Consider the following 26,610-nt stretch of genomic DNA (forward strand, 5'->3'; position numbering starts at 1 on the left):
CAGAGCCGCTTGGAAACTGTTGGCTCCTGAAAAGATCAAGATGCCAGAACTTTCCAAGGCTCATTAAACAAACAAGCATGGATATGAAGAATTTCTGATAAAAAATAAGAAACATCATTACACATCTCACAGAAAATAAAAAGATAATCCAAGAATATCATTGACAACTATAGACCCTCAATTTGAAATTTTAAAGAAAACCAAAGTATATATATAACCTAACATGTATTAGACATGGAAACTCTAAGTTGTACATTAAATAAATTGATCAAATAATTAAAATATTCATAAATAATTTTAAGTTACACATGGTAGTTTCCTAAATAGCAAAATTTAATAATTAAAAAAAATCAGAACATAATCATGCCAGTTTTTGAAAACATGCTCCAGAAAGCACCTAGTCCCAAACACAGTAAGGCGGAAACAGAAGAATCCACTCTAAGTGCTCAGCACTGTGTTCAAGATGAAGTAGTCCTCAAACAAAATAACAACAAACTACATGTACTTACCCATTCTAAACAAAGCTTAAAATCCAAACAATCCAAATCAGATAAAATTCTGAAATTTTCTAATAGACATGAACATGTTATTTACTCAGATTGCATATATATTTAAAATTTTTAAAGAATGATTTATTTTTATTTTTGTGTATGGTTGTTTTGCCTGCATGCATCTCTGAGTACCATGCCATGTGCTTGATGCCCACAGAGGCCAGAAAGAGCCTCATGTCTGCCTGAAAGTGGAGGTATAGACATATGAGCCACCATGTAGGTGCTGGGAGTAGTACCTGCAGTCTATGAAGGAACAGGGAGTACTCGACTGCTGAGCCTTCTCTCCAGGTCCCGCCGATTATTCTTAAAAGCTGAAAATTTTCCCCTACTAGTTGATATGAAAATTATTTATAGAGCAATGCATGAAAGTCTAGAGCTGCGGTAACCGTGCACCGAGAGCCCCATCTTCATTACCTCTCTGGAAGCTGGCCGATACCCATAGCCAGACGGTAAATTCTTATCTTCTTCACAGCCTTTGGCTCCGGGACTAAAATGTAATTCAACATGAAAGCGTTCCTCAGAGGAAAGATCCTGAAACATATGAAGGAACACTTGCACAGTGGGGAACGTCAAGTGTCTGCTCTCGTTGGTCACATGAACACATCACGAGCCCATTACCTTGTTGGGGTCCTCATAAAGCATGATGACAATCTGCGTCATGTAGTTGAGCTCATTGACAACGTTTAAGTAATCCATAGCTCGCTTCCACTGCTCATCCTTTGAGTCCTGAACGAAAGGTCTAGGGTCAGTATCTATAGCCTTTCACATGAAAGTCACTTTATCCCCATTGTGAGAGCTTATTTAATACTGATGTCACCACACGTGTCAGGGGAATAGAAAAACTATTTGTAAAATTTATTACATATTAAGACAATTCAAACTTTCAGAGTGAGTTCTTCAAGACAATTTACACAAAGAAAGAAAACGTCTTGAAATATAACATATGCTACTGAGGGTAAGGAACAGCTTTTCTAATCTTGTAAGTCTGAAAGTGCCTAGCAGAGTGTTCTGCCTCATAACACAGAATATTATAGTCCAAGATTATCACTTCTCTCTCCAACATATTATATATAGTTCAAGTATGCAGCATATGTTTAACAAAAAATATCCCCTAAAGGGATTCTAAAATAATCAGCATGAGGAGACATACATAAATCATTTGATCTTATCAGCTCCATCATCATCTCTCCATCTTACTTTAGAGATTCAATCTTTACACATATAACCTATGAGAGTTGAAAGGGATCATAAGAGAAGGAGAACACTCTATCTGAAATGAGGAAAGAACTCCAAGCACAAGGTCTGTGTAAAGTCAGCAGGTCAATGTATAAACCCTCTGAACATCACAGAAAAGGTTCCTTCATTGTCCATTTATAACAAACATTACAAATATGTGAAAATACTCAATAGTTTCCTTACAAACCCTTACATTCACAGTAAGGTTGTAGATAGTGAATTACCCAACAAGCTCTAGTTCAACTGCAGGGTCTTACTCAAGCTGCATCATCTCTAACAGTGCCCTTACCATTTTCCCCAGATTCCCTTGTCTATCCTTTGTCCACAAAGCAGCAACAGCCACCGACCTCTGCTTAAAACCCTTCTGGTCCTGTGAGAACACAAACCACGTCTTCCTCTCTTACTTGGGTCGGGCTATACTTGGGCTGCAGCACAAGCTTCCTGTTCTTCCTTGTATCCCTCATGCATACTGGACATGTTAGAGATGCAGCTGTTACTCTCAAAGTCATAGCATTACCACCACTGGCTATACACCTTCTTCTGTAGCTAAGTTAGGGTCTTGCTCACTCAGTCTAGCCCTGATTAAGGCTCTACCAACCCACATGTGTAGGCAAAGATGACACTTTTACTATTTCTTGCTACTTTCTGAAAGGAGTTAGTAAACCTAGGGTCTCGCACATGCTAGACAAGCCCGTACAACTGAGCTATTGCCCAAGCCCTCTTTGTGTATAGAGACTAAAGGGTCTAGTCAAGCCATGTAAAGCCAATGCCTCTGTTTCTTCATGGCAGTAGACATGTGAACAGTGCACTGAGATATAAGCCAGCTGTTTCTACACTGCCTGTATCACAGCCATAAGTCTATTCATCTGTATCTTCCTTACTGTGGTGGTCTGCACCCTTTCAAGATTAACTGAGAAGAAAGCTGTCCTCTGTAAGTTGGCAGGTGCACTGTTGGAGCAGCAGCATAGAAGAGGCCGGCATAAGACTGTGGCTTTCATTAGCCTTGCAGGAGTTATTGATCATGTCTAATTTATCATATGATTCATTACCGAAGAGAGGTAAACATGTTTATATCCCCCAAACCCAGTAAAATGCTTAGTACAGACTAGTATATCCTCAAGCAATGTTGATAAACCACAAAAATAGAGTAAATTATAATGAACAGTCAAAAAAAATTTAGCTAATGATCCAAGTATAAACTCTCAAGAACAGTATTTGTCAGTTAGATTGAAATAGCCCATACTTACATCACACAACGCACCATAGCGAAGAATGGATAGTAAGGAATGTACATGGCTTTCACTAGTAAAATATAACCTGGTACGGACATGACGCTCAGGAGACAGAACACCTCTGGAATACCTAAAGTCAGAGCAGATTTAATGAAAATTAATCATCTCAGAAGCAAAACCCCTTAATAAATAAATCTATCATTCTTCAAACCACAACTGAGAGTTACTTCTAATCAGAACAAAATAACACACTAGACCTTCTGAGAATAATAAAAAGAAAGCAAAAACAAAAGAAAACATAAAAGAGCATTACTTAAGTTCACTGGAAAGAGATCAATTTAGTTCCTCTAGTAACAATAGCTAATAAAAAAATAATAATGGCCTATGGGGTTCACACAATTTAAAACAAATAATTGGTGAAAAGTATCTTCCTAAACCCTTCACCTTGTTCTTTTCCATACTGGCGCCATACAAAATCTTGGTTGAGATGGGCCTGGGATATGGTGACTATAATACCAGTATATGGGTAAAGGCTAGATAGATTGCTACACTGAGGTCAGCCAGCGCAAGAGAGAGAAACACTATCCCACAGACGTAGGTCGGTAATAGATCATATGCCTATGGCATGCTTAAGTCTGCTCCCCCATCACAGGTAATCAACAGGACTATCTAGGTAATCCTATCTCCATAAGATATCAAGTGATACACTCTTGATTTCTGTATAAAGGCACCAGTAAGTACTTTAGTTTTGAAATACACAAAACCAGATGCACATAGTCTGAACAACTGGTCCAGTCTCTTACACAGGATGGAGCTTGTTTACAGTGTCATCGTCTTGTGTCCTCTGAAGGTCTGAACGGATTTTTCTCACTAGAGGAGTACAGTAGCCTTTGGCAATCTCCAGTTTTTCAGCTTTAGTTATACCATACTCCTAAGCAGGAAAAAAAAAAAAACCAAACAATTAAATTAGAAAAAAAAATCAGCAAATGCATTCCTGAAGTAAAGAACTCTAGTGAGACACAAGCATTACGTTTACCCTCTTAGTACATCAGACAATTCTTAGCTTGCATTTTTTGCAACTACAAATATATTCTTTTCACACTAGCATGAGTAGTTACAAGAATTTATGGTGGAACTGAAAAAGCAGTTTACCACAAGAAGAGGGAAGTATGTATGAACAAATATAAGCTTTATGACTAGCCAAGTCTCATCATAAGGTTTTAAATACAACAATAGTTTTAAGTCAAAAATAAATTGAGGTCAGAGGGTTTTTGTTTTGCTTTAACCAAATACATAAGTAATTACCAATAAAAGAAGTGAAACTAAAATCATTCTAATATCAATGTTCAAAAAGTTTAACAGATTTTTCTTAAAAAAAAAAAAAGCCTCTGGCTAGCCTGAAATGGGAGTATATGTGTTTATTTCCAGCAGCTGGGAGGCAGAGGCAGGTGGATCTGTGAGTTCAGGGTCAGCCTGATCTATATAGAGTTACAAACTAGCTAGGATTACAACATGATCTCAAAAAAAAAAAAAAAAACCAGTAACAACAACAAAAGAAACAAGCCTTTGTCTAATATTACTCAGGTTTAAACTAGTGGTAAACAAAGCTGAGATAAAATAATAAATAACATTTGTCATCTATAACCACTATGGGTTAATTAGATTTATAAAGAATTAATACAATGTAAAATATTAAGAAAGCAAGTTAATTGCAACAAGGTTTAATGAATGATATCCTTCCAAATCACATATCAGAAAGTGATCTGAAATCTAAAGGGAACATCTGGTCTACTATTGATGACTAGCGTGATGCGGCAGTAGCATGCACGCCATGGAGACACACGCTTCCATTGCCTTTAAAGGTGTGTGTGCAAGATGAAGCTCTCCAACTGGGCCAAAAGCCTGGGGACGACCTGACCATAGGAGAAAACCTTGCACTATCTTTCTACTAAATAGACACAATATTAAACTCCCTTCTCAATTCTTATCTTGATATTCATCAATTAATATAGCTCTCAATACTTCTCAGCTGAGCTCAATTGTCGTAGATAGCAGGTCAAAACTCCAGCACGGATTGGGGAGAGGCTCATTAAGCCAGCCCTGTCTAAGGAGCTATTGGCAACTGGTGACTGCTGGGGAAGAGAGAGTCAGACTTCAGGACTTGGGTCCTGAGAAGCTACTTGCGCTCCAGTAGATGGCCCCACACCCACGTGCATACGGAACCAGTGGGATGGTTTTAAAAGGAGAGCGTATGAAACTGGATAGAAAAGTGGTGAGGTATTGGGGAAATTGATGAAGATGATTGGAAATTAGACTTTTTTAAAATGCATGTATGAATATTAAATAAAACTTTAAAAACTCTGGTTTGTAAAGAAGGCAAGAGGGGAAACGGCAAAAGGAAGGAGCACAGTGGGGACCCAGGCAGAAAGGTAGGGGAATGTGGGAGATGGAGGAAACTTTCAAACCTCCTCTGTACGGGATCATTCTGGGACATTTCTACTAAGCGAAAAATCCTCAATGATTCAGATGGCAAACCCCACCATACATAAGAGATCTTAAAAGTCCATGACAGTAATAAATAACAAAAATGTCTATTTAATACAGAGTAATACAGAAAGGTCACTTGCTGCACTTTCTGATTGTTTTTGATCAACTTGCTAACAGTTGGAAACGTCTGAGGAGCGGGAACTACAAGTGAGTAAGTAAATGCCTCCAACAGTCCGGCCTGTAGGGCATATTATAATGGATGATTGATGCAGAATAGCACAACTATCAAGGGCGCTGCCATCCCTTGGCAGGTGGTCCTGGGGTATATAAGAAAGCAAACCAGCAAGCCCATAAGCAGTGCTCCTCCATGGTCTAGGCTCCAGTTCCTGCCCTTCTTAAGCTCCTGCTCTGACTTTGTTCAAAGGACTGAGACTGATAAGTACCAAACAGACCTTTCCTACCCAAGTTGCTTTCTGCTAGTGTCTCTCTCTCTCTCTTTTTTTTTACTGTTTTTTTTTTTTTTTCCGAGACAGACAGGGTTTCTCTGTAGCTTTAGAGCCTGTCCTGGAACTAGCTCTTGTAGACTAAGCAAGCCTCAAACTCACAGAGATTTGCCTGTTTCTGCCTCCCAAGTGCTGGGGTTAAAGACATGTGCCACCACCATATGGTGCACTAAGTTTTCTAAATTTGGTCAATAAATCTTAATATAATGGCTTAATATATATATAAACACAAAGGTATATAGACATAAATTAAATGTATTAGCAAATTAAAGGAAAACGCTGGAATAAAAATAATCAAGAAAAAAATAGTTTGAAATTTGATTTAACAAGGTATAATGAAATTTTCATACACTGCTAATCTTGGTGAGAAACAGAGTTCTAGTTATAGGAGTGTAAAATATGTAAAAAGGCAGTGAAAGAAATGAGAGTCTAGGTTTCCAAATAAAAAGTTAGTTTGTTGGGTTCTACGCATACCAATCAGTCAATGAAAATAATAGCAACAATAATGAGAATTTTGATGACCAACATATAGTCAGACAGTTTTATTGATATGGAAAGAAGTTCCCAATGCTAAATGCACAAAGTTATCTCCTAAGAGTGACTTACCTGAGGGATAACAATGTCTGCCAATGCCTTTGACAGTCTATATAGTTCCATTGTATTTTCTAACTTCAAGGAACCGTTGTGCTGAACATCATATTTGATGCAGTCATATATGTCAGGGATTTTACTAATATCATATCTTCCATTCTTTGTTTTAAAGTCTTTCTCCAGCTTGGACCATCTTCGCAGCATAAGTTCCAGAGTCTCACTATGGTATAGCTGAATATCTAAAACAACATACAATTTTTAGCATGTCCAACTTAAAAATCTGATAAGTAACATATCTTAAAGTTTACTAGTATTCTCTGTAGCTTCCTCTGGCCTAGGATTCCTTATTCTTCTTGTTCAGCCTCTCTAGTGCTGTGATAACTATGTGCCGCCATGACTGGTTCCCTATAATTAGAAAACTTTATAAAGAAAAAGTCTATCTAAGAAGCTAGAAAGTACTGCTATCCACATATACCACATACACTGGATTGTTGCAGGCTTGGGTAAGTACTTAGTCTAAGCATTTGGATTAGGAGCCTGATTCAATTATGAAATCTTTTATATATGTTACAGATTTTGATACCAAGAATTACAGCAAAACTCTTTGAATTAATATGCTTTCTATTCTAAAATTTAAATACTTTACTTTTCTAAATTCCTATAACTAAACAGAATAGGTGATTGTATTTGTATGCAATAGTCTTAAATGTTAAGAGTCGTATGAATGAACCATTTTCATCACCAAGAAATCTAGAATGTCAACAATTTCCAACTAACCTCGTAACAGAGTTTTCTGCTTCTTTCTGTGCTACCTATTCTCTGCTTAAATACCTAGGGACGCTAAACAACTCAATAATCAAATAAAAGGATTTTACTGTCTTTTTCTTACTATCATGGATAAAATGACCATAACCTAGCTATTATTCCTTGCTGGATAGATACACTAATTCATACTACAACCAAAACTGAAATAAGAGACTTGGAATCATAATATTACACCTTATTTTAAATGTTTACCAAAAATAGGACAGTACTTTCTGTTTTACATTCTAAGAAAAAATATTTACCGGATGATTTGGGATCTTCCATACGATGTCTGATTTGAGAAGTCAAACTTTGAATCAAGGAATATACTTTGTCACAGGTTTTCACTGGATTTTTAATTAAATGCATTGACTTGATAACAGAAATGCTTCCAGATGGAGTAAGCTACAAATGAATAAGATAAGTGTTTTCTAAATGGTTATGTACCATTATCCAAGAGAACAAATATAGACCTTTCCACAGCTGGGAAAATAATTACATTCTATACACTAAGAGATTTTGCATATAGTAATATGATCTGTATGTTAAAAAAGGGTGTGAAAGTTTCAGGATTTCATGCTGAAACAATATTAAACTTTAACTAAAATTAGATTACCTTCAGAAAAAAATCAGAAGTACTCTAAATTAAAGGATGAGATTCGATGAGAATTTGATGATTGCTATTATGTGCAAATATGGTTCTAACCACTTGACATATACCTACATCTAATTATACTAAGCATTTACAATCATCATCATCTTTCTCCTGTGAGTTAATGAGGTGAAGTAATTTGCTTAGATGAAGTATCTAGCATAAGAAGGAACAGGATTCAATCATAGAAAGGCTGCATGCAGAACTCATACTATTAACCTCTATGCTACTAGACTTTGTTAAAAAGGTTTTTTTTTCCAATTCAATGAAAGCCAATAATCAGTAGTGATTATAAATTCAACTTTTAACATTTACCTTGGCAAGATATTTAGCCAAGTGTAGTAGGTTTCTACAAATACAAAAAATACAAAGAGAAATTGCAGTTTAGATTACAGCAGTCTAGTTTTTTTTTTTTTTTTTTTTGACCAATATAACTGCTGGAGGTAAGTGAAAACTCCACGGAGAAAAGCTGTTTTTATTCTTTACAGCATCCAAAAGACAACAAAGTCAAAAAGAATTATAAAAGCAAAACAAAATGGCCAGTGATGAAGAACTTGAGCCTGATGTTAAAAGACCTGTATTGGAAATATTTGTTGATTCTAAAGAGATGCTGAGGAAAAATCCAATATTGCTGAACTAAGAGCACCAGGCTCAAAATGCAGTCCCGGTTTCACAAAAGTAAATGTATGGTAAACAGTCTGTATGTAGGAGTCAAGAAAGAAAGGATGCATTAGAGGCAAACCAAGCCAAGCAACAGATTACAGATCAGTCAGTTAACTGAGTGGCTAAGAAAAATGTGTTTGTTAAACAGATTTAAAGAAATCCAGGATGATTTGCTCAGATGTATAGAAGGAACAAATAAAAATAAAGAAGATAAAGTTATCTCAAAATCAACTTATTATAATCAACAAAATCTTACAGTACATGAACAAAAAAGCTTGAGATAGGCTGGAGTTGGGTCAGCAGTTAGGAGCACTGGCTTCTCTTTCAGAAGACCAAAGTTCAATTTCTAACATTCACATGCAGCTTTTACAACATTCCCTAATCCCAGTTCCAGGGCATCAAGCACCCTCTTCTGGCCTCTGCAGGCACCAGGCACACATGTGGTGCACAAACATATGCAGGTAAAACACTCTTTTTTTATGTAAAAACAATAAAATAAATAAGTTTTAATTTTTAAAAGAAGCTGGACAGGCTTTAGCTAGCAAAAGCAACAGAGAGAGAGAGAGAGAGAGACAGAGAGAGAGAGAGAGAGAGAGAGAGAGAGAGAGAGAGAGAGACAAAGAATATCAAATAAATAAAATCACAATGGAAATGGAGACACTTAGACCAGAGATATAAAAGTTCACTAGGGAGTACTATGAAAAATCATGCATACAATCTATAAATCCCAGAGTGGGATAGGCTTCAGATACATAACATCTATCAAAATGGAGTCATAAAAACACAGGAAACCTGAAGCAAACAGTAGTGAGTAACACCTTCACGAGGAATGAGCACTGGCAGCTCTGCGCCACTGTCAAGGTGGTCTGCAGAACGCGTGTGCTGGGCTAGTGGGATTCTCTGGCTGTATGAGTCATTCCGTCAGAGGGAAAAAGAACACTAAGTCCCTAGAGATTCCTGAGGCACAATCAAACATCAAAGAGTATCACACAGAAACTACACAACAGGTCTCAAATGAGTAGCTGGTATAACTAGAGCAGCCACCAAGGCAGCCACACAAACGAGGCTAAGAATGTCATGATGCAAGTGATAGGAGCCGTAGCCGAAGAGACACTGGCAAGGTAGGTAGAGATCTGATGCACTTACTGTTCTGCTATATTACAAATGTGTCTATATTATCCACATAATGAAGTCAGATTTTATTTGTACAGTATTCACTCTGAATATTTCAGATAAGAGAAGATCAGAAAAATTTCTACAGATCTTCAGTGCATAAGCCATATTCAAAAGGTGAAATATCTTTTAAGAAAAAGAAAAAGCATTTTATTATTTTACTGATTGTTGTTTGAATTTATGAGAGCAAAGATGTTAAACAGAGAAATACGGCAAAAAAAGACAGTGTGTGATAAAACTTTAAATTATAGCTAAACCTTCTTAACTGTGATCATTTGCATAAAATACAATTTTAATATAGTATAATAGTAAAAATTATAACCTATTAAAGGTGTCAATTTAAGCTGTAAAAAAAAAGATACAAGTAGGAACAAAAATCTCCCAAGTAAGAGATGTTTAACACTAGAAACTGTTATTGCTCAGTTCTATCTAGATTTTAAAACTGACACCAATTCATCTCAAATTATCCCACAAACACTGAAAAGGAAAGAGACATTCCAAATTCCTCCACAAGATCAGCATTTACCTGATATCAAGACCCAACAAGGAAGAAGGAAAGAAGGGGCAAGGAAAGGGAAGCAGAACAAGGCAGGGAGGAAAGGATTTACAGATCTATAGCCCTGATAAATAAACATAAAACTCCTCAGTAAAACCTGGCAAACCAAGCACAACATCACATGAGGAAGATTATATGTCATTATGACATTCTTAGGTGAGACTTATCCTAAGGGTGTGATGGAGGGTCAGTACACATGAACACTGAACACCACCACACATCGGCCTAATGTTCACCTCAGTAGGGGAAGAAAAGCGTCTAAGAAAGGTATATAGGAGGGTTTGGGCAGAGGAAAGGGAAGGGGAAATCAAGTCATTATAAAATAATCTCAAAAAAGTAAATCAGTAATAAAAATTAAATAATCTTTAACAAGAAAATCTCTGTGATTTGGGTACTAAAGGAACTTATTTTAACAAACTAAAGGCTTGTGCAGACTGACAAGGGAAAAGCTCAAAGTGTCTCCTCTAAGAGCTAGAAGAGGGAGGTAACCTCTGTGCCACCATCAGCCAGCACAGAGCAATTAGGTGAGAGAAAACGGTAAAATGTGAGCTCCAAAATTACCCTTCTTGTAAATTACATTATTCTATAGACAGAAAAATCCAAGACACTCTCCATGAAGCCAGGTATAGAAATGAATTGTGTCAGCAAGCTCAACTGTTTTGAAGCTGAATTCCTCATGTCAAGAAAAAGAATGAAAAACAAACTCCAAGAAACTCAAAAGCTTGTTAGGCCTGATACATTCAGTAATGCTGCAGGACAGAGTCAGTAACCAGGAGCATTCTTGTGTTATAATTAACAGTGTCTAAGGATAAAACTAAGAAAGGCAGAAAGGAGCTGAGGGTGAACATTCATTTCTGTCTCTTGACTGTGAATGCAGTGTGCTCAGCGGCCTCAACCTCCAGCTGCTGCATCATCTCTACCACGATGAGCTGTAACTTTGAACTGTGGACCAAATTAAACCTTTTCCTCCTTAAATAGCTTGTATTCGGACATTTGATCATAGCAACGGGAAAAGTAACGTCAACACGTTCAGGAAACCTAAAATATTTATTATGTCATTCTTTACACAAAAAACATACCGGTGCCTCAAACAGACGACTCTAAAGCAAAGATTACTAATGACCTGTGGAAATACCAAGAGCACAGATGAATTTCACAAACTCCAGGTGAGCCAAGAGCCTGCTGGGACCTACCTTTTCATAGTCCTCGGCTGTAAAATCTCGGTCTTTCTGAAGTATTTCATGAAGCCGTGCTTTCACACGCTGCTGACAATTACTCAAGGAGTCGCTGTCGCTGTCCAAGAGGCCGTTCATATTGGCACTTTTCACCATCTGAACAAGAATGGGGGTAAGCTCTCCTTCTAGAGCCAACAGACCCTAAGTACAAAACAAAAATTTTTAAAAAGTCAATGGTTTAAACATATGTAAAGTAACAGGCCATCACAGTCATTTTATGAAATGCTGTATCTCATCATGCATAAGCTACTCATCACATATTAACTTACTAATATCATATTTCATCTTTGTCAGTAATGGCTTTAATTGCAATTAAAATACTGCCTTGGTAGAAGTCTCCAAGAAATAGTTGATAAAAATTATAATAAGTATAAAGCTGTCTCTACCTTTGCAAAAGCAGCTGCAGTCATCTGGACCCGCCCTTCATCAGAGGCATAGATTTTGAGGTCATGTCGGTAGGTGCTATGCAACCGGAGTAAGCCACAACCCGGAAATCCTGCATAATCTCCTGAAAATAAGGCCTCAAATCACTTAAGCTATATGCCTGCTTTGTTGTAGTTCTGCAAATGTTTAATGAGACCACAAGGTAGAAGCCAAGGGTCCAGCCTTAATCAAATTACAGCACTTACCTTGACCTCCAGGGTACATACACCTAAAGGCTCTTCCCAGCTCTTCAGCCTGAACTCTGCCCGCTGGAGTTAGTTCTCCTCCCCATTTTAGAACCAGAAGTAAGGACGGCTCCTCTCTTCGGTTATCTAAAAAGAAGAGAGTGATAAAACAAATGTTCACCTTGTTTCATTCAAGCAAATGTTTAAACATTTATCTCAGTCTTCATATTTACTCTGGGCTCTGTTTTTTTAAGTGGAATTTGGCCCATATGCAAATCATTTTCTTCTCTAAATGTGCCTCAGTATGGACTGCGGCTTCCTTCAGGAGTGCCCTTTGCTCTCAGGAGCTTTAGAGTCTCCTTGAGTCAGAAAGTAGGTCTCTGTGTCCTGCAGAGAACCATTCTGTCGCCCTCCCTGCTCTGCTCACACTTTCCACAACTCAGTTAGTTGTAAGTAAAGGGCGCTCTGAAATAACCCTGAGGAGTTGCAATATAATAAAACATATTTCTTACTTAAAATTGAAAAAAATTGAAGCCTACTTTTATGAGATTACTTGTAGGGGAAATGGGACAAGATAGGGCTCCTTGGGGAAGAGGAGGGAAACAAATACAGAATGCGATTGGAGGAAGAAAAGGGGAAATAACAGAACACAAGTGACCTGACGGGAAACGGAGGCGCTCCTTAGTGATGCAGGAGGGAGGCAAACATAGATGAAGGAGGGAAGTGGATAAATAATGAAAAGGCCATCTGAAAAAGCCACAATCATACTACTATTTACCACTACCCTCAAAATAGGCCTAGAATGCAAGTAATTTCTTACATAGATAAATATATATAGTTTTAATGAACTTTTCTCATCTGGGCTGACAATGCTCCCTCCAAGAGCCAAAGATCACCTAAAAACCCTCAATATCAGACATGAGAAGCCCTCTTTTGAGTCGTTGGCCGAGGCTCTCCAGGGAACTCTCAAAATGCACAGCCTAATACTATTGTCTTCAGTCACTCTCAAAGGTGGACGATAAATCCTTATTGCTTAAGACACCATGCACTTCAGATGCAGGGCATAGAAACCCTTGGGCTGGAACTGACCTGAAAGACTCTTCCTTAAGAACTTGCTTTCATGGTACAAGAAGGCCATGTAAGCCTCCAAAGAAGGGAAGCAACCAACAGTCTCATGATACTGTGATACCTACGATCCACATCGATGACTGGCATAGCACAATAACCCTAAGGTGCAGTAGTGGCATGCATACCTTGGTGGTAACCAACACCTCTCTAATTGTACTTAGAACAAGCTCAACAAGAGGAATACCATGCCTAATACTGGGAACTACTCAGTGCTAATGAAATCATGGTTATTGGAGGAGAATCTCCAAGCGCTAATTTACCACACCAGCATAAACGAGCAATCTATAAACATCTGTCCTTAAACCTATAGACAACTGCAGTCCTTACCCCCATCAAGGAAACTTTTCCTTGCAACAGATGGAAGCCACTACAAAAAACCCACAACCAATTGAAAGGCAGAGTTGTGGAGCTCACTACCGAAGGATACATCTACAAAACACTCCCACACCAAAGGCAATATTGTAGAAGAGGGGCCAGGAAGATTCTAAGAGCCAGAGGCTCAGGGAGTTTCCTAGGAAACTGTATCTCCAGTAACAGCAGAAGCCACGCCCATAAAGTCTCAAAAACAAGGCTGCCCCAACCTAAGCTGAAGAGAGATGACACAAAGGAACACACAAAACTGGATGAGAAAAAGCCCAAGGCCTCAACCCTACACAGAGATTGACCGATAACTAAGTGAGGCTGGGAGCGGGAGGAGAGGGTCTTCCCCAGAAACTAAATGGCTAGCCATAAAAACATGCATACAAGTAACATCATATGGCCTGAACAGTTTATATTTAATAAAAAAAAAAAGAGACCAAGAATTTGAAGGGTAGGGGAATGGGCATTTGAGATGGTTTGAAGGGAAGAAAGGGAAGGGAGAAATGTTGTAATTAAGTTATAATTTCAAAAATAAACCAAAAATATCTTTATTTAAAGGACAGAAGCATAGTTAACAAAATTACTCATCTTAGTTATTTTTTACGCAGCACACAAATCCCAAAGGCTACTGAGCAGGAAATAGCCCAAGTTAGCAACATAGAGTAAGTCATGACATACATATAATCGCAATAGGTGTTAAAAATGATATACCTTCCTCCTCACTGGACGTTTTAGGACAGCCATGAGGGAGATAGGTCAATTGGACCTTACGATTTATTCCAGAAAAATGACCATACCTGAAAAAGAAAATGTCAATTGGATTGTAAAATATTAATGAAGTAGTGATTGACTTCCACAAGAGAAACAAAAATGTATGGATAAAAACTAATTCTCTTGTACTGCCTTGGTTGAGTCTTCAAAAATACCCTAGCTTAAAAAAAAAAAAAAAAAAAAAAAGCTTTCGGCTTTAGGTAGAGGAGGTGTACTCCAGGCCCCACCATCACTCACTGAGGAGCTGCTGCTAGATGGTAGATGGTGGCTCCTGAGCAGGGAGAATTATTCTTTTTTTAGAATATGGGCATGGGCAGGATTCCCATGCTCCCCCGGATGCCCTAGGCCCACTGGCATATACAGTCAGCACTAATGAAATTTAATGAAAACACGATGTTGGGAGGGAGATGTGTTAGTGGAGAACGGGGGCAGCTGGAGGGGAAATGGGAAGTATATATGATAATATGACATTATATAGACAAAGGAAATTATCAAAAATAGAATTAAAATGTTTTAAAATAAAGTACAATTTAAATATCATTAAATAAAGGATATAGGTACATAAATTCGTGTAACATGCATAACAGAAATACTGACCAATTTTTGATTGAATGGTTCAAACTGTTGTGCCTAAATAAGGCTGAATCTAGGATTCAATTAGGCAGTGGTCTTCATTCTAAGTATTCCAGAAGGCCCAAGTACAACATTTGCTTTCTCCTCACCGAAGTTAATAGAAAACTAAAGCAGCAATAATCAATATAATATATTGTCAGATTAGAGTTTCAGTTTTCTCCAGTTGTACCAATAAAGAACTGAAAGAACACACTGAAAGAAATAAAACTGGTGTGCTGGCTAGTTTTATTTTATAGCAACTTGACACAAGCTAGAGTCTTCTGAAGGTAAGGAACTTCAGTTGAGAAAATGCCTCCCTAAGATTGGGCTGTAAGCAAGCCTACAGGTCATATTCTTAATTGGTGATTGATGGGGGAGGTCCTGGGCCATTGTGGCTGGTACAACTCTGAGCTGGTGGTCCTGGGTTCTATAAGCAATCAGGCTGAACAAGCCCGAGAGCAGTCACCCTTGTGGCCTCTGCACTAGCTCCTGCCTCTAGGTTCCTGCCTGGTTTGAGTTCTTGGCTTGTTTTCTCTCAATAGACTCTGATTCAGGATCTGTAAGCCATATAAACCCTTTCTCCCCAAGCTTCTTTTGGTCATAGTGTTTTGTTGCAGCTGTAGTAACCCTGACTAGGACAAATGACAATCTCATAAACCTAACAGGAAAACTGAAGTGTGCCAAAAGGTACTCACATCTCTAACACAGTCTTAAGTTGTTCAAGTTTTGACTTGTTTTCTTCAATTTCAGAGTCATTGTTTTGTCCCAGCTCCATAAGAAGCTGCCGTGCAATATCCAGGACTTCCTATGTATGTTAATAAAGAGTTTGAATTTTTATATAATTTCACCATAAAAAATTTAAATTTAATATACACAAAAGCAAATAACAATAACAAAACTTGCCTGTAATTGCTTTGGCTTCTTGAGTTTTAACTTCCCTGACTTATAGCCATCACACTTTTCAAAAAGATCAAAAAACCTTGCAAAAAAAAGAGAAGTTAGTCATTTGCAATCATTAATATTGCTGTGAAGCTGGATATGGTGGTGCATACCTACAACCACCACATTCAACAGGCCTAATAAAACAGACACGGGAATGGAGCTTTAAAGTCAATGCATGTCAGCACTGTGTTTCCTCTGTCACTCAGCCTCAAGTTTCCTCTGCCTTTTCTCCCTGACACAGTGTCATGTTACATATTACCCAGATGGCACCTACCTCCTTGGCTCAAATGATCTCCTGTCTCTATCTCTGAAACACAAGTACATGAACTAGTGGAACCCAGCACACTTGGCATCTGCTCCTCTTTTACCAATAAAACTTAGCACACACCTGACACATCAAACTAACACCCACTATATTATTTTCACGAGTTGGCTTGTGCATCGTGAGATGGAAGCAGCATACAATTAAATACAAAATATTTTCTGTTGTCAGTGCATAATGTGTCAATACATATTTAATGGCTCAGGTATTCATATTTTATAATCTCCAAACCAAACAGTGAACAAAGAAAATGGACACTTGGTTTTAGAATGCTGAGATGTTGATGTTTCTCATAGTACAAAGCAAGAAAATAACAAACTAGCCGGGCGGTGGTGGCGCACACCTTTAATCCCAGCAGAGGGAGGCAGAGGCAGGTGGATCTCTGTGAGTTCGAGGCCAGCCTGGTCTACAAATCTAGTCCGAGACAGGCACCAAAGCTACAGAGATCTCGAAAAACCAAAAAACCAAAGAAACAAACAAACAAAAAAATAACAAACTAAGAGTAACTAGTATTTATGATGATAAATGAAAAGCAGGTTAGACTGACAGTTATAGATACACCCAAATAAATTGTAGGCGCTAACACATACAATTACATTAAATGGGTTTGTATGCATTCAGAGGTTTAAATATTTTCATGACCGAAAAGTAGTAGGTAGAAATGCTCTGTCTGATGCATCAATCAAAAGAGCTTCACACCAACAGAATTCCGAAATTACACATGAATCGTTAAGTTATTTCTCTTAAGACATACTTTTGGTGCCTCACTTCCATTTTCATCTTTTGTTTTGGGGTTCGATCTCCATGCCGTATGACAGCTATGACACATCGAAGTTCCATCCTAAAATGACAAAAAATACCCATGTCCTCATCTCTCTGACATTAAGGGTTTCTTTTGTCTTAATTTTGAAAAGGCGGGTTCTACAAGAAATGAAGAAGCCAGAGGAGCTATTCAGATACACAGTATTTCTCCTTCTTTACAGATAGCGAGGGATAAAATCAAAGGACTCTAGCCTGAGCTTTAGTCAATATCTGACCTGTAGCACTGTCTTATCAGCAGAGACTCCGTTAAATCAAAGGAAAATCAACTCATATGCTGGCTGCTGTATTTATATATTTAGGATATCTTGTCATCTAAGAAGAAAATTATTTAAAATTTAACTTAGAATAGTGTTTAGTGGTATGCCAGAGTGAAGAGTTATCATTTCAATACTCAAAGTGTGAACCACTGAACATATCCCTGAAAGATATTAATAGTCAAAAAATATTCTATGTAGAATAAATTTGAAAGTGGTGCCTAAACATAAGCAAATACAATTTTCCTCCCAATTAGAACTTTTCAGAATATTTAACAAGTTAATGAGTCTCTAACTTTGTGACAATGAAGCATTTAGTCAAATCACTTGACATTAAACTGAGTGATTTTTTTCCCCTAGCAAAGGCTATCAAATATGTATCAATCTGATTCATTTACCCAAAGACAAAAACAAAACTGTATGATTCCATAAACACCCAGGCACGGATACAGGTTTTAAGTGGCTCTGTACTTGCTCTATCATGTCTCAGGATGTTAACAAAACCTTGTGAGGTTTAGCTTAGTATACCCTTGGAAAAACTCACCTATTCCCCCATCTCCTTCAAACCGAGTCTTATGAAAATGCACATAGTAATCTAATAATCATTCAGAAATTTACTTTTTACTGTAATAAGACAGACTAATGTGGAAAACCCAGGGAATTTCTGAATGAAAAATATATAATTGAAACTTACATAGTTCCAGATGTGGTTGGTACAATGGGAATATCTTCAGCTTCTAAGGGTATTGACCAGGGGATGTGAAACTGCGGTGCAAGCTCCCGCATTACAATATTGCTTTAAGACCAAGAGAATATTATGAAAAATTAGTTATTTCAAAGACAGAATTGGAATTTAATTATGCCACGATGGAGAAACATAAAGATTAAAGTCAAACTACCTAATGGTTATATTACATAAAAATTTCCCCAAACCAAATCCTGATCACGAAACCTAAGATAGGCATCTCTAAATTGGACAGGCTAATGAAGCACGAAGATGAGGCTTGCTTTAATTATATTCCTAATTAGAACAATTTTTTCATTTATTAACTACCTGTTAAACACTTATTATTTTTTTGTTATGTGTGTGAGGTACTGAGCATGGAACCAAGAACCCTGTGAATACAGTATTTTTCCACTCATTTACATATCTGACAAACTTATTGTAAATATGATCATTTCTAACAAGTCACTACTATGTTGGAAAGATGTTTTAATAACTGATTTGAGGGGCTGAGAGATTTCTCAGTTGGTAATGTGCTTACTTTCCAAGTATAAGAACTTGAGTTCGAACCACACAGGTCAGTAAAATAAGAAAGGTCGGGCATGGTAGTGTACTTCTGTAACCCCAGTGTTGGGAAGGCAGAGACACAGATGCCCAGAACTAATAACCCTAGCTCATAGGAGAGTTCCAGGCCAGAGAAGACCGAGACACCCTATCTCAAGAAAGGTAGACAGAGTAGACAGTACTGAGAACGACACCTAAGGTTGCTCTTTGGCCAGCACAGGCACAAGCACACACATGAGCAAGCACTCTCATGAACACAGCCATATATGCACAGTACACACAAACTCTCTCCCTCTTTCTCCCTTCTTTTTCTTCTGCCTTCTCTTCTCTCACTCTCCTACATACACATAATTTATTGTTCTTTTCTAAGTTAGCATCGTTCATACTAGAATTTAGCATGACACATTCATTGCTTTTGACATCTCTTTGAAATGACATATAAAAATGGTATTTCTACACATAATATTTTCTTTTCCATTTATTTGATTACCTTATTAGAACAGCAAGTAACACAAATGTATAAAGAAGTCATGGAAAAGAAGCCTAAATTGCAATTTTTTTCTGTATTACTGGGGTATTTTATTTCATGAGTGTTATTTTATAACATTAAGTTGGTAAAAGAAACATTTCAAATACAATTACATAGGAAAAATGAAAAAATATCTATTAATCCCGTGTTTTATCAAAGTATGATGTAAAATTTTTAGCAGCATATTATCCATTAAGCTGTCCTCACACCCTAATGCACAACCCAGGATCTGGTATAGTTTGGGGGAATCTTCTGAATACTGCATATTACTCTAGAGTGATCTAAAAACTTCCATGGCTTACCAGATACACAAACGTGAACAGAAGAAAGGTAAACGCTTACCCAAGTATTTTTGCACAATCATCATAGTACTTCATGGAATTTTTCACAAAGCTGAAGCCATTGACATCACAGACGTAGGATTGTCCATTAGCACGTAACAAATCAAAGCCACAAACTGTTTGCTATTTAAAACAAGTTAGAAATGTCAAGGATTCACTGGAACTATGATGATTCAGCATTCTAGTCCTTTAATAAAATTATATATTTTAAAGTACCTAACAATATATCATATAAAGTTTTTTTATATAAAAAGAAACCAAGGTTACAAATAATCTAACCTTGAATACTCTGAACACACAATATGTATTCCATGGGATTATTCCCTTACCATAAAGACATAGGCTAATATTAATCTTTGGATTTCTACTACAATACAACAGTTTCTAAGACCAGATTACAGCTTATTTAGAGACTAACATTCTTCACACAAAAGATGTCAAATAACTACCCATAAGTAGTTCTTTTTATTAATAACCAGTAATATAATCAGCTTATGTGGAGAATCTGAGATAGGACTTCTTTAAAAAGACAAAATGCATCCCTTATTAAATGTAGGTCATACTACTTTCACTTAAATTTTTACTATATACTAGTAATTAGAATAAAAAAATTAATAGTAGAAGAGGGAAAAGTAAAACAAAAGCAAAAAGGTTTCTTTAAAAGGTATTTATATTGTTCTCCTAAGATGTTTTACTATATATTAGGTCAAAGGATTGCGAGCTAATGATAAAACAATGAAGACAGATTTTATTCAAATAGTATTTTAATCAGTTTTATGAAAGTAAAAAGCACTTATCACCTACTGAAAAAATATGTCAGGTACTACCACTACTAGTTAGTGGTGTTATTCTATAACTTTAATTTTTGATTAAATGAATAAGGTTTATTAATTTTCTCTAATAAGGAAAGAACACATACAGGAAAATGACGTCAGACCCACGGAAATGCCTGCATACACACATGAGCTCACATATACAATTACTTCCTCAGCTTACTTTTTTCTTGCCCAATAATGTCTAGTGTTCAGAATAAACTTAGAATGCAAGGGTCTGTATAATTTGCATAGCATCTTACCTTGAAAGCAAGGCAGACTTTCCACGCAATCAGCTTCTCCCGTGCATTGAGGATGACGGGGTACCTGACTTCCTTCCCTTCACTGTCTCGTTCTACCTTGCCATCGAGAGCTGGAGATTTCCGGGCTTCAGCGTGAGCATAGTCTGGACCCACAGTATAAACCTTCCAAAAACATAAATATATGTAATATATATTGCTGGTCAAATATATAACCAGAAAATAATAAATTCAAAGAAAAATACCTGTTTAAAATAGTTCAGACTCCAACTATTAAAAGATACACTTTTCTATTTTATATGCCAGGACTTTCGATACATTAGAAAGGGTTATATATAATTACACAACATGAGACTTTATTCTCTGTGCTAAACTATTAAAGTGAGCATTATGACGATAAAACTGTCTATGTCTAATTACAGAAAGATATAATTCTTAAATGGGAATAGAAAATAGATTACAAGATATTTCTAAATGGGGGAATTGATCTAAATGTAGACAAAGGAAAGGCATTTTCTACAGAAGTAATAAATAGAAAGGGCAGAGGAAAAAAACAGTGCAAGGTATTCTTGGACAGGAAGGGAATTTGACTGTAGTATGTACTGTAAGAAACAGCATTTGTTAAGGGCTGCAGAGATACCTCAGGAATTAAGAAATGCCGTTTTGTTAGAAGAAAGGTTAAGCAACAGTTCATATGGCAGTCTTTCGAACGGGGATGTTATCCTGTGGTCAATGTGAACTTGCCAGTAAAAAAAATCTGGTTCAAGCCCAGATTTGTAAGTTTAGAGAGAACAGCCTAGTCAGAGAAAGGCTGGCTGGGAAGGGGCAAGCTTCACTGGTTACCACGGGCAATGGCGTTTTTACATCACAGTACAGTTGTCAGAGAGCCCATCACTGGCATAGATCTGCATCCATCAGTGTGTGAAAGCTGATAGCTACCAGAATGCTCAGCCTGATATGGTATGACTCATAAGCCTGGGAAAGAATTATGTGTACTTCCAGCTTTACCCAAACACTTTCATGAGTTTCACTAAAATCTTTTTGTCTTTGCAGTACTTCATGTTTTAAGCACTTAAGAATGCTATTCTTGCCGGGCGGTGGTGGCGCACGCCTTTAATCCCAGCACTCAGGAGGCAGAGGCAGGCGGATCTCTGTGAGTTCGAGGCCAGCCTGGGCTACAGAGCTAGTTCCAGGACAGGAACCAAAAAGCTACAGAGAAACCCTGTCTCGAAAAAAAAAAAATTTTTAAAAAGGAGTTCTTGGGCTTCCAACTATCCATGATGTCCACCATACAAAACCGAATAGGAAGTCTGGGCCAAGGAGAGTGTAGGGTTAGAATGCGTGCCTATCTCACGTAAGGGCCTAGGTTCCATCCCTAGTATCAATAACGGTAACATTAAAACAAGGAAAAAGAAGTAGAGGCTACAGAGTTACCGTCTCTAAAATCCTGGTGAGCTCAAACTGTGAGCTGAAACTTATATGGTCTCTACGACTTATGTGGCCTTACGGTATTGAACATGAGAACTTGCGATTTGACATAGGATGACACAACAGTGATTTACTTCCAGTTGAAATTTCCTTTGAATTTTGATTTCCTTTTGGTTCGGTGACAACATAGTATCTCTCGTGAAGCTGGACAGCAGCAGTTAAACGCAGCTTTTGCCAGCTGCGCAATTACAAGTGAAACATAAAAATGTTCTGCATGCAGTGCACCATGCAGTTAAGCTATGATATTTGTGAGATTAGATTTATTAAACGCATTTTCAACTTACAGCCATTTTTTCTTCCTTTTTTTTTTTTTGAGAAAAGATTCTCACTATTAAATCTTCTAGCATTGGAACTGGATATGGAGCTAAGATTTACGTCAAATTCAGGGACTTCTTTGCCTCAAATCTGAGTGTTGGGACTGTAGGTTACACTACCATACCCAGCTAACAAAGTGTTTTAAAGTTACACCAAGTTTATCAGGACATGACTCAATATTAATCAAGGAGCATTTGCACTTTAACCCACGATGCCTTAATCAGCCTTGTCATAAATACAAAATTAGAATCTAAGGAATCGTACCTTAACATCAGTACCATCTGTAGGCATAAACTCTTCATATATATATGACCCCGTTTTTCGCACATTGCTTTCTGGAGAATATACACTACTTCTGCTGCCAATCTAGAGAGAAAAGATGTCCATCAACATAAGAGTCAAAGTAGTATCCTCATTTTTATAATACATCTAAAATGTAACCTTTACGAACCATGTATTGTAGATATTCTTAATTATTAAATAACTTTAATATATGAAGATTTAACAATGCTTATTATATATTTCGCAGTATATGTTCTCTGGTGTATTTTTTTTCACTTATATGTAACATAAAGAGCATAAAATATAATAAATTATGTCTCTGGGGGTGAAGAGAAAACCTCAGTGTTTGAGTATTGGTTGCTCTTCCAGAGGACCCAAGCTCCCAGAAATCACATCAGGCTGCTAACAACCACCTATAGCTCCAGTTCCAGGGAATGTGATGTGCTCTTCTGGCCTCCTTTCCACATAGATGTGCCAGACATTCACACGAGAGACAGAGAGAGAGAGAGAAAGAGAGAGGGAAAGAGAGAGCAAAAGAGAGAAGAGAGACAGGTGGGGGGAGAGAATTGAGTACATTTTTTGCTACAGAGTGTCTATTATGTAAACATTTCATGTTATACACATAAGTCTAGGATGTTTGCCGAGCTTTTTGCATAATCCAGCACTGCTGCTTTAACCTGTTTACAATGCAACCATGCCTCATATAGAGCTATGTTTCTAAGAAATTCTTAGGAGGTTCATGTTCATTCATATCTGTACGTACACAGATACTGTCAAAACCTTGTAGAAACTACATTATCTGAGTCTCACAGACAATATATAAGAAAGTTCTAGCTGGTCTAAATCTCGTCTTGTTTATACTTGCTATTTTTACTCTTCAGTATTTGCCATTCTAATGGATATGTATTTAGACTGCATCTTGTACTCTGCTTAAGATTTATTTTTACTGTATATGTACTGGTGTTTTGCCTGCATGTATATATGTGCATCAAATGCATGTGGCGCTTACAGAGACTAGAAGAGAGCATCAAATCCCCTCCAACTGGAGTTGCAGATGGTTGTGAGCTGCCACAGAAGTGCCCTGAACCTACCTGGGTCCTCTGTAAGAACAGCAAGGCTTATTTCCCAATTACCCTATTTAAAAGAAAACCTTTCTTATTCTAAAAGGTAACATATCATTATACTTCAGAACTGATTTGCATTTATTTTATTATGGGAACAAGCAAGCATACACTTATATGTGTAAAAATTACATATATTATTTTTATATAAAATAGCATTTTTTTCATATAATTTTTCCAACAAAGGGTTATCTTCATTCAATTTCTAGTGTCATAGAAATGCAAGTGGGAGATTGAGAAAACATCGGGTAACTTCATATTCTGAAGGCAGGAATTCTGTTCACATTATGTAACTACCTTGTCTGTGGTGGTTGGATGGGAAATGCCCCCACTGACTCGGGTGTATGGACATTGGTGTCACCGTTTGTGGATTAAGTGCTGCAGCCTTGTAGGAGGACGGGCCCCCTGGGGGTGAGCTCTGAGAGGAAAAGCTCCGTGCCATTTCTAGTTAGTGCCCTCTACCTCACGCTTGCTGTTGAAGACTGAGCTCTTGGCTCTCTGCTCCTGTAGCTACCATGCCTGCAGCTTGCAGTTAGGCTTCCCCTGGCACAGCAACCTCTTATCTCTCTGGAGCCACAAGTTCAAATAAACGCTCCCTTCCTTCTATAGGCTACTTTTCCTTGTGGCATTTTACCACAGGGACAGGAAGTGACAGCACACGTTCTAACAACATTATCTCAGCTTTATGAATTTTCCTGTAGATGACGACAGTGCAAGATTTCACCTTTTATTAAGAGCTTGATGACTTTTTAACAAAGTATGTAGAAGAAAGAAGATTATTCCCACAACAGTTCCAAAGGCTTACCTTTCTGAAGAGCCTTTGACTTCCCCCGCCGGCAGATGTTGGATAATAAATGTAAACATTGTGGTCTTCTGCACTAACGGGCTTTTCTACAAACGGCTTTTGGAAAACTTCCCCATTGACTTCTACATGATCTTCTCCTTCAATCAGACTGCATTCTGTAAACAAAACATAATAGCAAGGATGGTCAGGAACTGTTTTATCACTTAGATAACATCCTTACAAGAGCAAACATAAAATTTACTTTTCAAGCTTCTAGTAAAACTATGCTAGGCCTCAGTAGATTCAATCACTGGAGCTGGGGAGGCAGTGCAGCAGCAGCAGCAACATGACAAGCCTGACTATTATATACAGGGCCTGGGTTCAGCCCTCAGAACCTCGGGGAAAGATTATCCAGTGCCAAATGGTCAGCCCTCAAATCATATGCACACCATTATACATAGGAAACCATATACTATGAGTTAGCCAGTTAGCTCATGGTGTCTCGTTTGGTTTTGATTTCTATGATGTAGTCTAACAGTATAAAGCCCAGAACTAAATACATGCTGAATATGACCTTGAGTTCCCTATCAACCTTCTTCAGTGTTCTGAGTCCTGGTATTACATGTGAGTTCTGCCACAACAGCCACAATGTCACATGTTGATCAGATACAGTGCTACAGGCCAGCACCTCCACGACAGCCCACAATGTCACATGTTGATCAGATACAGTGCTACAGGCCAGCACCTCCACGACAGCCCACAATGTCACATGTTGATCAGATACAGTGCTACAGGCCAGCACCTCCACGACAGCCCACAATGTCACATGTTGATCAGATATAGTGCTACAGGCCAGCACCTCCACGACAGCCCACAATGTCACATGTTGATCAGATACAGTGCTACAGGCCAGCACCTCCACGACAGCCCACAATGTCACATGTTGATCAGATACAGTGCTACAGGCCAGCACCTCCACGACAGCCCACAATGTCACATGTTGATCAGATACAGTGCTACAGGCCAGCACCTCCACGACAGCCCACAATGTCACATGTTGATCAGATACAGTGCTACAGGCCAGCACCTCCACGACAGCCCACAATGTCACATGTTGATCAGATATAGTGCTACAGGCCAGCACCTCCACAACAGCCACAATGTCACATGTTGATCAGATACAGTGCTCATTTGTTTAATTCTATAAGAAAAACAAGTAGGCTACTACTCTACTAATTGTAAGGAAGTGACAAAAAGTAAGTCAAGAAACAAAAGGAAGCCTGCTGAGCTTTCTGACCTTTCGGGTTATTTGGATCACGGTTCAGAATTGCATACCGAGGAAGTAAAATGCCTTCAGCTTGAAGAATGCTATAAACGTCTCTCCTAAAGAAACAGAAAACATCCTTATTAGTTCTCGATTTCACAATACATTTATCTTCGCACACAATAAAATATTACTCTTTACTACCATAAGGGGTACAAATATCAACCTTCTGTTTTTCTGTGTTCCTAACAAAAGTCACCAAAATTCATATAAAATAACTTTGGTAGCATATCAAAAGACTAAACTTTAAAAGAAGAATGTACATACATGAAGAGATATAGTCAAGTAAGACTACTCTATCACAAGGACAGATTATAGCCTAATTACTAAAAACCTTCTCTTCTCTTCTTAATGCTATAAGAAATGCTACAGTACGCTAAGAGAAAGGTAATTCTACCATCACACAAAATTAGTTTAAATGTATTTCCATGTATAAGTAATCTCACGATATTAACACAGAAGAAAGTAGAATGATAATGAAAAATAGAATTATATGTAGCTACCAAAACAAAACACCAGTTAAATGAAGAGACAAATATATAGGCTTTTATCATTTCAACTAGA

At 37.7% G+C, this 26,610-nt stretch overlaps 1 protein-coding gene across 22 annotated transcripts in view; it reads right to left on the reverse strand.

Moving 5' to 3' along the window:
* The window catches only part of Ppip5k2 (diphosphoinositol pentakisphosphate kinase 2), a 59,032-nt gene that overhangs the window by 22,473 nt on the left and 9,949 nt on the right, over positions 1-26,610 (reverse strand). For 14 of the 22 annotated variants that reach the window (XM_075951693.1, XM_075951691.1, XM_075951690.1 and 11 more), the window contains exons 5-23: positions 26,020-26,105; positions 24,744-24,898; positions 22,800-22,901; positions 20,736-20,897; positions 19,662-19,783; positions 18,197-18,298; positions 17,181-17,267; positions 16,066-16,141; positions 15,858-15,967; positions 14,491-14,576; positions 12,313-12,438; positions 12,070-12,191; positions 11,642-11,824; positions 7,668-7,809; positions 6,616-6,839; positions 3,823-3,950; positions 3,035-3,149; positions 1,170-1,277; positions 966-1,082 (exon numbers count right to left, since the gene is read on the reverse strand). In XM_075951693.1, coding sequence (XP_075807808.1) covers positions 966-1,082; positions 1,170-1,277; positions 3,035-3,149; positions 3,823-3,950; positions 6,616-6,839; positions 7,668-7,809; positions 11,642-11,824; positions 12,070-12,191; positions 12,313-12,438; positions 14,491-14,576; positions 15,858-15,967; positions 16,066-16,141; positions 17,181-17,267; positions 18,197-18,298; positions 19,662-19,783; positions 20,736-20,897; positions 22,800-22,901; positions 24,744-24,898; positions 26,020-26,105 — 2,353 coding nt within the window. Of the gene's footprint in view, positions 1-965; positions 1,083-1,169; positions 1,278-3,034; positions 3,150-3,822; positions 3,951-6,615; positions 6,840-7,667; positions 7,810-11,641; positions 11,825-12,069; positions 12,192-12,312; positions 12,439-14,490; positions 14,577-15,857; positions 15,968-16,061; positions 16,142-17,180; positions 17,268-18,196; positions 18,299-19,661; positions 19,784-20,735; positions 20,898-22,799; positions 22,902-24,743; positions 24,899-26,019; positions 26,106-26,610 lie in introns of all 22 variants that reach the window. The other 8 variants (XM_075951679.1, XM_075951694.1, XM_075951683.1 and 5 more) reach the window with 2 other exon arrangements.

The sequence above is a fragment of the Microtus pennsylvanicus genome, chromosome 17 (assembly GCF_037038515.1).
Source record: "Microtus pennsylvanicus isolate mMicPen1 chromosome 17, mMicPen1.hap1, whole genome shotgun sequence".
Classification (NCBI taxonomy): Eukaryota; Metazoa; Chordata; class Mammalia; order Rodentia; family Cricetidae; genus Microtus; species Microtus pennsylvanicus.